The 13,871-nt window shown below is 36.4% G+C and overlaps 1 protein-coding gene across 1 annotated transcript in view; it reads right to left on the bottom strand.

Annotated features, from left to right (window-relative positions):
- Window positions 1–235: 235 nt before the first annotated feature.
- The window catches only part of LOC150093586 (uncharacterized), a 185,720-nt gene continuing 172,084 nt past the window's right edge, over window positions 236–13,871 (bottom strand). Inside the window, exon 10 of the mRNA XM_090413103.1 lies at window positions 236–860. Within this exon, the coding sequence (XP_090269229.1) occupies window positions 769–860 (92 nt within the window). The 3' untranslated portion in view covers window positions 236–768. The remainder of the gene's footprint in view (window positions 861–13,871) is intronic.

Below are 13,871 nucleotides of genomic sequence, written 5' to 3'. Positions count from 1 at the left end.
TGATATATGAGTATAGTATGTTCACACAAATATTAGAAGCATCACTGCTTTCTGCCATGTTGCTATATACCAAAAATATAGCAAAATGTTATTTTCTTTTAGGTGAGAATTTACCTTGGGACATAACAGGTCATGGAGGACAGCCATGCTGTTAGGATGGTTATGATATCAACATGCAGTATAATCATGCTGATGCTGGTGTTTGTGGTCAAGTAAAACACAGGAAAGACAGGAAAACTGGTTTAAAGACACTTTATTTCTTCCTCCAAGACCTGATACAAGCAAGCGCACATGTCGAACCATAGGGCAAAAGGACAGAAAGGGGGAGGGAAAACAGGTTAGGCTTAACATCATGATGTAACACATTGTCACAACTTACTTTGACTTAACACCCTGATCTTTTGCTAATGAGGAATCCATCTGCTGGAATTTTTCACGTGCAGACGGTTGTTTTTTTGGCGCCTCTGTAACTTTCATCATGACTGTATCTACTTAAGAGAAAATTCAAATAAAATGTAAACCTTAAAAGTCTCATACTAAGAGTTTCACATTAGACCTAAGGTCAAGTGATAAAGAAATGTCTTATTACAGAGAAAATGAAAACACACACACATCTTGAGGGGATTACACATCTGGTTGCACAGGCAACAGTTTTTAAGCTAACACCATTTCACTTCTTAACAGTGTAGCATTAAACTTAGCTGAGACTGATTCACTTAAGGATGAATTTCTAGAAGCAAGAAATCTAGAAGCTGTTGCAGAAGGATATTATCTGCTGGTACCTACTGCCGCTTGAGGTACTCCTGCAGCAAATCCAGCAGAAGAACTGTAGGTTGTCCCAAGTTTCATATCGGTGGGGACTGCAAAGGAAACACATATCAATTAATGCACTGAATGCTATGTGCTATTTCGTCCAATAATATTTCCTCAGATGATTTGCGTTTACTGAAAAATAAAATAAAATAAAAGGATTAAAGTTCAAGTTCTTTGCTATCGATTAAAAAGCCTGCCTTGAAGGAAACAATATTTGCACTAATCCCCTTTCCTTTGTTGATTTCAGAGATTTAGGTTTTGTGACCTCTCATGTGGATTGAGATAAAAAAGTGCACATTACACAATGGAAGAAATTAAAACAAGCCTTTATAATGCAGTTCATGAAGTCCCACCCTAAGTCAAAATGCAGGAGCTAGTGAATACTGTTTTGTTCTGTGTGAAAGGCAATCAAAAACTGGCTCCGACAATTATAGTGAGATAACCAAACAATACCTATCAGATTCGACCCATAATTTTGTTCACTCAGCACTAGTGAAATACACAACCAAATTCCTGCTAATACTATCCTCACTGTCCAGTTGCATGAAATGAGTGATATTGAATGAATAAAGGTGAAAAGTATTACTTCCACCCAGAGGGATAGACAGCTACTGCTGGGCCAGGGGAAAAGAACTTACCAGCCCCCTCAGAAGTGAAAAAAAAAAAAAAAGGTATGGCTGGGCCAAGGGAATTTTACCCTCCTTATTGGGGATGCTTCCACCAGAACTGATAAGATAGATGATGCCCCTAGGCAAGCACTATTTTGCTGCCCTTCTTAACTTGCCACTCCTAAGCATTACCCTAGTTGCTTAGTGGGTTACAACAGCACTTAAAGTTTTCCTGCAGTAGAACAGTAGGTTGTTACAAATTCCATATTGAAAGAAACATGCATTCATCATTCCATTTCATTCTCAGTTTCCTCTACACATTTTTCTTTTGTCTTTATTTCCAGAGTGGCCACTGCTAATTATTATTACTATTATTACGGGCAACTCCAGGGAGTCATTAGACTCATCGAGGGAGGCCCCAAATCATATTCATCACAACTATTCGACATTCATACAGTATCTATCATACCTCGCCTTAAACTCATTCACTGTCACAGCATCCACCACAGACTCAGGGAGCGCATTCCACTCATTCACTACTCTAAAAGTAAAGAACCCAGCTCTAACACCTTTACTAACCACACTTTTGCCCAGTTTCCATGGAGGTCCCCTAGTCCTCCCACAACCAGCCCTGTTCTCAAAAATATCTTCTGAATTAATTTTATAGAAACCCTTCAGTCAGTAATTTGAATGTCTCAATCATATCACCCCTCCTCCGCCTATAAACCAATTTTTGCAACCCACAAATCTTCAACCTGTTCTCATAAGGTTCATTCCACAGACCTGCTATCATCTTGTCTCTGGATTCTCTCCACCTCCTCCGCATCAAGAAGAAACCCTGGCGCCCATATCTGGGCACAGTAGTCTAGATGGGGTCTTATCAAGGCTCGATATAGTGGAACAATAACTTGTTTGTCTCTGCTTGTTAAAGTATTTTTCAGAAACTAAGTGATTTGATGAGCTGATTTAGCCACTTTTGCAATGTTCCCCCTAAACTTCAATTCCCTATCCACCAACACTCCCAAATCCTTGGCCTCATCAATCTCCTGGAGTACAGTTCCACCAATCGATATACTGCTGCTAATATTTTCACTCAAAAATGCATAACCTTACACTTTGCCACATTAAATTGTCATCCATTCTCCTTAGCCCAGACCTCCAATCTATCCAAATCATCCTGCAAAATTTTGACATCATCTGCATTCACTATTGCCCTACCCAACTTCGCATCATCTGCAAACAAATGAACTGTTCCTCTCAGATCCTTTCCTATATCATTTATGAACAAATTAAACAGCAGTGGTCCAAAAACAGATCCTTGTGGCACACCACTAGTCACAGGCCGTCTTGTGGACTCTACTCCTGAGTAAACCACTCTCTCTAATACCTGCAGAATCTCTTACTCTCAGAGTTATTAGATCCATTTTCTTCTTCTTGCAACATTCCTAGCAGTCTATAATTTATTTTTCAATTTTCCTTATATCTTGGTATTGCTTTCTGTCTCCATTGAGCCTCATCACAAATTAACATAACTATATTAATGTGATTTCATGTGAATTCCACCACAAAAGGGTGTAAACCTTTTGTGGTGGAATTATGTGCTTGTATGTGCTTGGGCTGAGGGTTAAGTAATCCAGAAATCTGCTCTAGAGATCAAACATGAAACTTTTATTTCAAGCCTCCTAAGAAACAGGCAGTAATGAGCAATGAAATTCATTTACTACTTAAGTGGGATTCAAACTCATAACTTATTGGTTTTGAAAGCAGAGGTGCCATCAACTGGGCCAATAGTTGCATTTCATCTGAAATCTGTATAAAAATTAAGATGAGTATGACAAGAAAAAAAAAGTTGAGAGATAATGAGAATATCATCAAAATTGCAGTGTTTTTGTCTAAACACAGTGACATCCACAGGATGTCTCTGCAAAGCTCATAGTGCTCATATGGTTCTGCAATGATATTTGTAAGATGGTTTTAGAGTACTTTAAATAATCAACTACTGTATGCTAGTTTTTGATTTCATTTATTGCTTTATTTTTTCTTTTTCACAAGAAAGTTTCTTTAGCTATAAAAACATGGTCTTGGCAAGCATGTTAATCGATAGCATATTTGCTTCAATATGATACTACTGCTACTTTTAATACTAATAATACTAATAAACCAAAGAATATTTAGTTTAATGGTTTGGTGAGGATTCAAATTTCTTGATTTAATACTAAAGTTGCAGCATGCTGTATGTTAACATTAACAGATTCCTTTCTTCTCTCTAATCACTTGTCCACACATACACACTGCTACTTATCAGTTGGAAATGTTTAGGTCAGCAATAAATTCACTATTTTTTCAAGCAAGGAATACTTTAGGGGAAAAAAATAATGACAAAGTTGATTACTAGGTTTTTTCCATTTTAATGAGGAAACTCTAGAGAGGGATTTCCTCATCTATGGCTCTACAGTAAGCCTTCTGCCTATCCAAACCTATCTTCTCTAGTTTGAGCACTGCAATGCTATTATTCAGACATCTTCATGGAGACCATACTCATCAAGGGAGAAACTAAACATTTCACCAAGCACTAACCAACATATGCACAATACTTTTGCTTTTAACTTATTCACAGACAAAGCACTCATATATTTCCAGGGATGACCCCTAGTTCTCTCCTCATTAGTCATGTACTGAAAACTTTTCTCTGTATTACTCCTTTAAAAAGTTTTAAGTGACTTAAAAGGTTAAGAAAAAGTGTAGTGTGAGGGAGGACATGAAAGAATTACTGAAAGTAGCAAGAGAGAGAGAGAGAGAGAGAGAGAGAGAGAAGATACAAATAGTGAGTGTTGCCGCACTCATGATAGGGGAAAGTTGAGAAGGAGCCATGATTCAAAATGAATCAATACATATGTTATACAGGCGGAATGATGTCGAATTTGTGGATGTGTGGAAATAAGGTCAGTGGATATAAGGACTTATATAAGATGTAAGGTTTGGTACTTGGAGTCTGTAAAAAGTGCTTTTGAAATGCGATTCAAAATACAAAATCAGGGAAACTAGACATTAGGGAGGAAGCAGGTGAGTAAATGTAAAAGTACGAGTGAGTGTTATCATAAACAAACAATGCTGAAGAATGCCTAGAGCTACTGCACTTTATGAACACTAATGCCAGAAGCATTTGGAACAAGGGAGAGTTTTTCACACTGGTTAGTTCTTCTTGGCTAAATTATTGGCAGTAAATGAGATATGGCTGACAGAGGATATAGTTAGTGGGATAGAATGTGAGGGATATAGTATTTTCAGAGAGTATAGAGAGTAAAGAATGGGGGGGGGCTGATGATAAGCAGGAGAACTGAAGCCAAAAAGAAATAGGAATTCAGCAAGAAGTCATTTGAAGTGCTAGATGCTAACAGGACAAAATAAACACTTGATTTGCTGCTGTAGACTTGGGAATTTGAAGGATGGCATTGGCAAATAAGTTCAGTGACAGAGAGCGAGTTATGAGGACGTATAGGAACATAGACTGGAAGGTAATAAAAGACACCCGAGCAGAAGGAAATAGATTTGATGCAGTTATTAAAGAAATAATTACATGAGATGGCATATGTTGGCAAATGAGAAGGAGACAAACATGTCAAATTTTCAATTAAGTGGTATATTTGGAATTACAGAGTAGTATCTAATCCTGCTGGATAGCAAGGGTTAGATACTCCCAAGTCACAGGAATTACCAAAGGGATGTTTAAATTAAGTAGAAGCAGACTGCATATGTAGTCAGGAGGATAAATCAACTGAGTGAAAGTTAAAAAAGATGAGTAGTATCATTAAAAACAAACAAAAAAAATGAGAGAATGTGGATGTAATTTAAATAGGAAAGGGATCAGCAAACACAAGCACAGTACGGGATGGCAAAATTAGATGTGAAAGCCAATTGTAATCCCAAAAAGTTTTGGTTTATGGCAAGTAAAAGGAAGAATGATGACAGTAGACTAAGTCTGACAAATGCAAGTGGTAGGGAGGTAATTGAAGAAGACAAAATAGTTGCATTTTTGAGTTATTTTGCAAAGATGTATCATCCCAATGGAGATATTGCAGTAACAAATGTGACAGGAAATGTGGAGGTAGATGTACTGAAACCACAGACTATTACAGACCATTAATGTGAACACAGTTATGGATTAGCTAGTATGTATATATATATCTATATCAGTGGCGTCGCGTGCCCATTTCAGTTGGGTATGCTGTTGTGTGGATTATGCAACCCACGCTACAAATTTCAAGTCAATTTGACTGTATGCATGGGTGTCTGCAAAAAATTTTCAGGGGGGGGGGGGGGGCAAAGCTATAAATCAATAAACGTCTTTTAGCATTTTTTTATGTAATTATTTGTTGATGTAAACTATAAATACATTATTTTTATTTTACATTGATTTTAATGATCTTTAATTCTTGGGGGGGGGGGGGGGAAGTACTCGGAATTAATAAAGTTTTTAGCACAATTTCATATATAAAAACATTGACCGGCATATTTTATTAAAAATCAACTAATTAATCCCAAAATTATAATCAAATTATTTCAGTTTAAAAGCAAAAAAAAAAAAATCATAAAACTAACAAGTAAAATAATATTAAATTACATACCTCTTAAAAATGTATTTTTCTGTTTAAATTTGTTTCACTATAAATTTACAATTCACACTTCACTCAGCGATTCACTAGACACAGAGGGCAAACGAACACTGGTCATTGTTCATAACAGTTCATTTTTTCACAAATCAGAAAAGGATGAACTTAAAACAGGAATACATGCTTTATTGCTGCAATAAAACACATGTTCTATGGCTACCCGGCCGTGGGCCAAAACAGGCCAATCCATAATAAAATTTTAAGACAGAAAAAGCGTCCCACGGTCGAGGGTGTAAGGTTGCATATCTCAATCACTTTTATGATTATAATTTGTGGAATTTTTTTACTCAATCCCAACAGGGGAGTTCCACAATGTCTTCCCCCCCCCCCCCCTCTGTAGACGCACATGACCGTATGATTGCATTTTTATCGATGTTTGAGAGTGTATAGCGCATCAACGCTCATCTTAATTTGTCCAATGCAATTAATTGCAGGATAACTTTGAATACTTCTGCAGTGGGGAACAATTGGTTTGTTTTAGGATTTATTAGAAAACAACAATGAAAGAGAATGCTATATTTGGTTGGTATATTTGAAATACTCAAAGATGAAAATATGTGAACCATCATTTATAAGACATGTAAGAATAGGAAATGAAAGGAAAGACTAAGTGTGAGTAGAAATACTTTCATTAATGCTAAACGAATTGTTAATAATTAACATTTGTGATATGTGTGCTATAAGTTGCTGGGTAAAACGAATAGCACAAGCCCATAAAGTAGACACGAATAAGTAAATTTATGATTGTATAATTAATAAAAAAAAAAAACTTACGAGTAGACAGAGTATGGCAGGAATAAATATGGTTTGATGGAGCAGCCAACCATTTTGTAAAATTTGTTGCCCATGTTATGTGCATTTCTCTGGTTTGTGTATATTTCGTTCCATTTTCTAAGAATTTTCTTTTGTTTACTGAGACTCAGAGTAGATAACATCCGATTATTATTGGAGTTATCCATACTTTTCAGAATCTTACATTCCTTAGGGTTTCTTTTTTTTTTTTTTTAATATCAGTGGTTTGTCTGTCTTATCGATCTCACATCTGCTGGTATTTTTTTTTGTAGATCAACAATGTCTTATAATACACAGAATATTCATTTTTATTCAGGAAGAGAGATTTTTTACTGTCTGTTGTTTCCGAAGACTAGAATAAAAATGCCTGTATACCATTAAAAAACTTTGCAACCTCAACAGATGCTATACTGCATAGCAAGAGAAACATTTAGGTTTTTTCCTCCTAACATCCACTTTCAAATTTTCAGTTCCAGAAAACGTGTAATGGCTGTTTGTAATACAGCCATCATACAGAAAGTGCTCAACTCATGACAAGTGACAACATTCAATGGGATTGGTTGACACAATAACCAATCACAGAAGCTAAGTGGTGAGTGAGCTCCACCTAGCCATGCCTTCTCAGTGGTTTAAAAATACTACAACGCTAAGAATTTGACCCATTGCACCCTCTTTACATATTTTCAAAGGGCGCAAAAGTGTATGCATTTTGAAAGCGCACCTGGGCTATTAACACGAATGTGACGCAATGTTTATGCATCGAAAAGTGTCCTCTTCATGAATATGAAGAGGGCACTTTACATAGAGGATAATGAAGCACTAATGCTTCATTATTCTTGAAGAGGGCAATGAAGCATTAGTATACTGTGTTTAATTTTCGGAATCACGCAAAGTCTTCAAACAATTAGGAGAGTCTTTAACAGGAATAAATGCAAAAATATAATATCGGTGATACTGATGTTTCGTGGATGAGCACCTAGTGCACCTGGAATATATGCCCCGATATATCAAATGCATATTATGACAATGTACAAGGGAATTGGCAGTGCCTTTATCACATTGCTTGATTTCAGTCTCAGCTCTAAGTGGGTTCCCAAGAGAATGGAAACAGGGAAAATAGTTCCATTGCATAAAGGAGACTCCAAGATTGAGATAAAGTCAACAGATCACCATCTGAGGAGTGGTAGGCAAGTTATTGGAGTCCCATTTTTTTTCACCAATTATCAGAAATTGGTGAACAGAAATGAGACACTCTAGGCAGGGAGGGGGGAATTTTTTTGTGAAGGATAAATGCTGCTTTGGTAGCTTTTTATAATAAAGGGATAGCTAAGTTGGATAAAAGTAATGGCTAAACAGTGATAATGCTGAACTTTGCAATGGCATGTTATAGATTCCACATGGAATTTGTTTGCAAAAAATGGAGATGGTTATGAAGCAGGTGATGTTGCTGATGGAGAGTTATCAGAAAGTCATTTATTTAGAAGTAGAGTAAAGGAGAAAGACTACAACTATCAGGTTGCTGCAGGGATCTGTACTTGGACTACTGCTATTTCATTTGTATATTAATGATATAGGAAATGATCTGAAAGGAAATATTCAGTTGTTTGCTGAATGATGCAAAATTGGGTAAAGCAGTAATTAATAAAGAAAATGTAGAGATCTTGAAAGATAAAAATAGAGTGGAAGTATGGTCAAAGACTTATCATCATCACATCAGACCTCCATGGAGTTCACAGGTGAGAAGGGATAGCTAAGTTTCCCACTGTCATGCACGCACACACAGTTTTTTGCCTTAAATGCATGTACTGCCTTCATGCAATGCATTCCATTCACCTGTTACTCTGCCTACCTACAGAAAACCTACTCATATCCTTCCTGCTCACATTTCCCTTATACATCTAGGGGTGGTGGCCTCTTGTCCTTTCCCTGTCTCCAATTCTACAAAAAAACCTAGTCCACATTGATCTGGTAATAACTCCTTACCAGCTTTTTCGTATCCCATATGCAAAATCATATCTCACCATGTCCTCCTCTTATCCATTTTACTTTTCAAATTGCATCCTTCAATCTCTCTTCATATTCAACATTCCATAGGCCAGTAACCACCTTAGTCTCTGGACTTAATCATCTCTGAACCCTTTTTTACCTTTGAAAACCAACTAAATCTATGCACATTAATCCATGCAATCCATAATCCAACCATAACTTCCTTACTTCTACATTTCAGTATCCTCTGCATCATTGCCATAATCCACTAATGCTTGGAAAAAAAAATTCTATTTTGGACTGTTTAAATCTTGTTGCATCTGCTATCGCTGAAATAAGACCATAAATTTTAAATGCCTGCTGGAAAGCAGCTTGGCCTGAATGTGTTACAAACAGTGCAACCATTCAAACATCTACATTATCAGCAGAAATCATTACTTTGGCACATGGTTTTGATACTTTTAGCCAGCATGATGTGGACAAATTGCTTGTGGATAATGCCTTAAGTGATGATGATATTATTGTATATCGATTAACTTTAGATATCGTCGAAGATCCAGCAAATGATAGTGAAGTGGAAGAAAAATCTGTCCCCCTCACTGGCAAATATAATTCAAGATGGTCTTGAAAAATAAATTGGAAAATCATTTTCTTGTTAATGACACAAATTCTGAACGAACCTTTAAATTCTAATGTGAGCAGAAGAACTGTATGTCTGGATATTGCAAGCTGTATAAGAAAATTAGTAAAATCATCGTCAGATCAAAGTTTAATCACTGATTACATTGTCAGAAGAAAAAAATCAGTACAGAAGGAGGGTGAAGCCAATTCTGTTTGTGAAGAATCATTGCTTTTACCATACAGATCTCATGTGCTGACTATATTTTCTGGTGATGAAAGTGATTTTGCACCAGTTCGCAAACATTGCTGAATATTGTCTAATAGCGATGATAATTATTATGAAAAAATGTAAAAAAAAAATGGTACTTTTCAATAAAATTAAATGAATAAAGCTTTAAAACAAACTTAGGCATTCTTATGAATTTTTTAATGCGATTTTAGGTTTATTTTAATTAATTGCTTCAGTTTTATGGGGTTTTAGAAAATTATGAAACATGTCCCTAATTTTTCAACGTAAGTTAGGTCTTTTTTGTGTGATTTTTTATATGCGATTTTCTGTGGAACATATCTGCCGCATAAAAAGAGACCCAACTGTACTTGGTTTAATCCTTTATCCAAGTGTAAGCAAACAAGTTTGCTCCTGAACTATTTTCAGGACTGGTGCAACTCGTATAAGGAAACTTCACATCACTTGCCTTAGTATCCCATAATGCAAAGCACATCTCCTTGCGGACATGTATAAAACTATGCATTATCGGAAGGGTCACTACCCAGACCAGTTTTGATCCAGAGTAATTTAATAATAAAGTGAGACACCTTTTGGGATACCCCAAAAGGTGTCTCACTTTATTATTAAATTTGACTACTCATATATGAAAATATGACTTCTACTTCTGCATTACTTCAACGTTAGTATATCATCTCTGGATCTGGCTCCCATTGATGAGACCCCAATAAAGGTCAAAACCGGTCTGAGTAGTGACCCTTCCCATAATGCATAGAATTATACATGTCTACAAGGAGATGCCTTAGTATCCCATAATGCAAAGCACAAGTGATGTGTCATGAGCTTCCTTATACGAGCTGCTCCAGTCCTGCAAATAGTTTGGGCACAAACTTGTTTGCTTACACTTGGATCAGGGATTAAACTAAGTATATAATTTCTTGGTATCTTTAATTTATGGAGATTTGCTGGTTACATAAATTGGTTAAGGCAGAGAAGGGTAGATATAATAGATTCATAAATTACTTAAAGATTATTTATAAGACTGACAGAGGAAATTTTCCACTACATAACTAGTAGTAGGAGAACTAGGGGCTATCCTTAGTTCTCTTGGAATGACTTTCCAGAGTCTGTGAATACTTTGAATTGAATGAGTTCAAAGCAAATTATGACAGATATTGGTGAATGCTGGTTGAAGCTTGTTTAGGGTTTGAAATGTTTACCCCCCCCTCTCAAAGACTACAGACTTCATAGAGATGCCCAATGTAATAATATTAATAACTGTTGTCTATCATATCTTCTGTTTTCCACCTATCAGCTTATTTCTGTAACCCACAAATCTTCAACCTATTTTCTTATGAAGCATCCCATAGACCTATCACCATCTGGATCATTCACCACTGGATTCTCTCTCTATGATTTCCTTATTCCCAAGAAACTCAGGTGACTAGATCTGCTCCTAGTAGTTCAGATGGAGCCATATCATAGTTTTATAAATTATGTCTGCTTGTCAAGTAAACCTATGAGCTGTTTTAGCCACCTTTTGCAGTTTGCCTTCTGAATTTCAACTCACACACCACTAGCATTCTCAAATCACTAGCCTCATCAATTACCTGCAGACCAGGTCAATCAGTATAATGCATATCTGGTAATCTTTTGTACTCAGCAAACAGCTGAATACATTAATTAATCCTTCAGTTATCCAAACACAGTGGGAAAGCAATTTGCATGTTGAATAATGAAGCATTGAATAACTGAAGGTATAATTACATGGTGCTGCACTGTCAGGAATCAGTTGGCATCTAACCCATTCATAAGTCAATTAGTTGAAGTTTGGATAATTGATAAATCACTGAATTTCCCCTGAGATCGTTTCCTATATCATTAATGTATAAATTAAATAGCGGTGTCCTGAATACAGAGGTCTGCAGCACACCAATAGTCACAAGCCTTCTCTTCTCCTGGACTTCTCAATCTTCCAATAAACTGCTCTCTAATATCTATCCATGAGCAATTCTATTATCTATACAGCCAGCTTCATATCCATCCCTGTTTACTCCAATTTATGTAACAGAATTTCATGCAGTATTATCTTCTAAAATGCCTTTGCAAAGTCCAGCAGTATCTCTGTGTAGCCACTCCCTTTACCCAACTCAGCTATTACTTTTTATGAAAAGTGAGCAAATTGCTGAGGCACAATCTACCAATCACAAAACCATGCCCTCTCCCATAAAATGTTCTATTCTTATCCATCAATTATATGTCCTTAACCAGCTTCTTCAATACCTTGACCACCAACTCCCGAGATGCTGGTCAGTTGATAATTTGCTATTTCATTCTTGGAACTTCCTTTATGCAATGGAGTTATTTTACCCTCTTGCCACTACCTTAGGACCCACCCAGAGCTGAGAATTATTATTTTAACGTATCCATGGAGTCAAAAGACTCATCGTGGGAGACCCTACATTGACACACTAACCATTATTTACACAATACCTATCATACTTCTCCTTAAATTCATTCACAGACGAAGCATTCACAACCACCTCTGGCAACACATTCCACCCATTCACAATCCTCCAAGCAAAAAATCTAGTCCTAACACCCTTTGTTAACCACATTCTTACATAATCTCCAGGGATGGCCCCTCATTCTCTCCCTTCCTGCACTGGTCTTAAAAATATCATCAGTTAAAATTTTAACGGCTCTATGTCAGCGAATTTGGATCACGACTACATGGCCTAGGGAATGGAAAAAATCAGTTTATATACCTTTTTTGAAGAAAGGTGATGCAAAAGAGTGCAAAAATTACAGAACTATAGCACCGATTTCTCATGCAAGTAAAGTCTTAAGATCATTCAGAAAAGACTGGAACTATTCAAGAGAGAAATCCCAGACAAACAGGATTTTGAAAAGGCAGAGGAACAAGAGAGCAGATCGTCAATGTGAAATGGATAATAGAAAGAGCACAATAATATCAAAAAAAAATCTACCTTTGTTTCTTTGACTATAGTAAGGCTTTTGACTCTGTAGATCATGTGAAACTGTGGAATGTGTTAAGAACGATGGGAGTACCAGAGCATTTCATTATCCTTCTGAAGAATCTTTATTATGAACAAGAAGCTACTGTCCGGACAGATCTTGGAGAAACTGAATATTTCACAATAGGTAAAGGGATGCGACAAGGATGTATTTTATCTCCATACCTGTTTAACTTGTACAGCGAATACATTTTAAGAATGGCAGGGCTGGAGAAGTCTTCGGTTGGAATTAAAATTGGTGGAAGAAATATTAATAATTTGAGGTATGCAGATGATACCACCTTGCTAGCAGAATGCAAAGAAGATTTGGAAGAACTTATTATGAAAATTAGAGAAGAAAGGGCTAAATATGGCCTTAAAATTAACTTCAAGAAGACAAAAGTTATGGCAACATGTGAACTTAATGATTTTGAAGTAGATGGGAAGAAAATGGAAGCAGTTAACAATTTTGTGCTCCTAGGATCCCAAATTAATAAAGATGGGTATTGTACTGAAGAAGTTAGAAGATGATTATTACTTGAAAAGAAAGTAATGACAAATTTAAGGAAGATCTTTAAAGATAAAGATATTAGCCTTGCAACAAAAATCAGAATCGTGAAAGCAATGGTATTCCCTGTGGTACTGTATGGATGTGAAAGTTGGTTCCTGAGAAAGAGTGAAAGAAGGAAGATAGATTCATTTGAATTATGGTTTGGAGGCACTTACTAAGAATACCATGGACTGCCAAGCAAACCAGTAAATGAGTGATAGATAGAATAAAGCCAGATTGCTCCCTTGAAGCTATGATCATCAAGCAAAAATTGTCATACTTTGGAAATGTTATACGAGCAAATGACCGTCTGGAGAAGATGATGATGCTTGCTAAAGTTGATGGAAGTAGGAAAAGAGGAAAACCAAGAATTAGATTGGTGGATGGAGTTAAAGAAGAAACTGGAATGTGCCTGGAAATTATGAAAGATATGGCCAGGGACAGATCTGAATGGACACTACATGTTCATAGAATCACCTGGAGTCAAAAACGACTCGATGGAACATAACAAACAAAATCAATCCTATAAAATCTCCTTAATCATTTATATGCCTCTATCATATCTCCTCTCCTTCATCTATCAGCTAG

This window comes from Typopeltis vanoorti, chromosome 23 (assembly GCF_054136105.1).
Source record: "Typopeltis vanoorti isolate ZY-2024b chromosome 23, IOZ_Tvanoo_1.0, whole genome shotgun sequence".
Taxonomy (NCBI): domain Eukaryota; kingdom Metazoa; phylum Arthropoda; class Arachnida; order Uropygi; family Thelyphonidae; genus Typopeltis; species Typopeltis vanoorti.
Note: the sequence above shows the minus strand (reverse complement) of the source record. Positions and strands in the feature narration are given on the sequence as shown.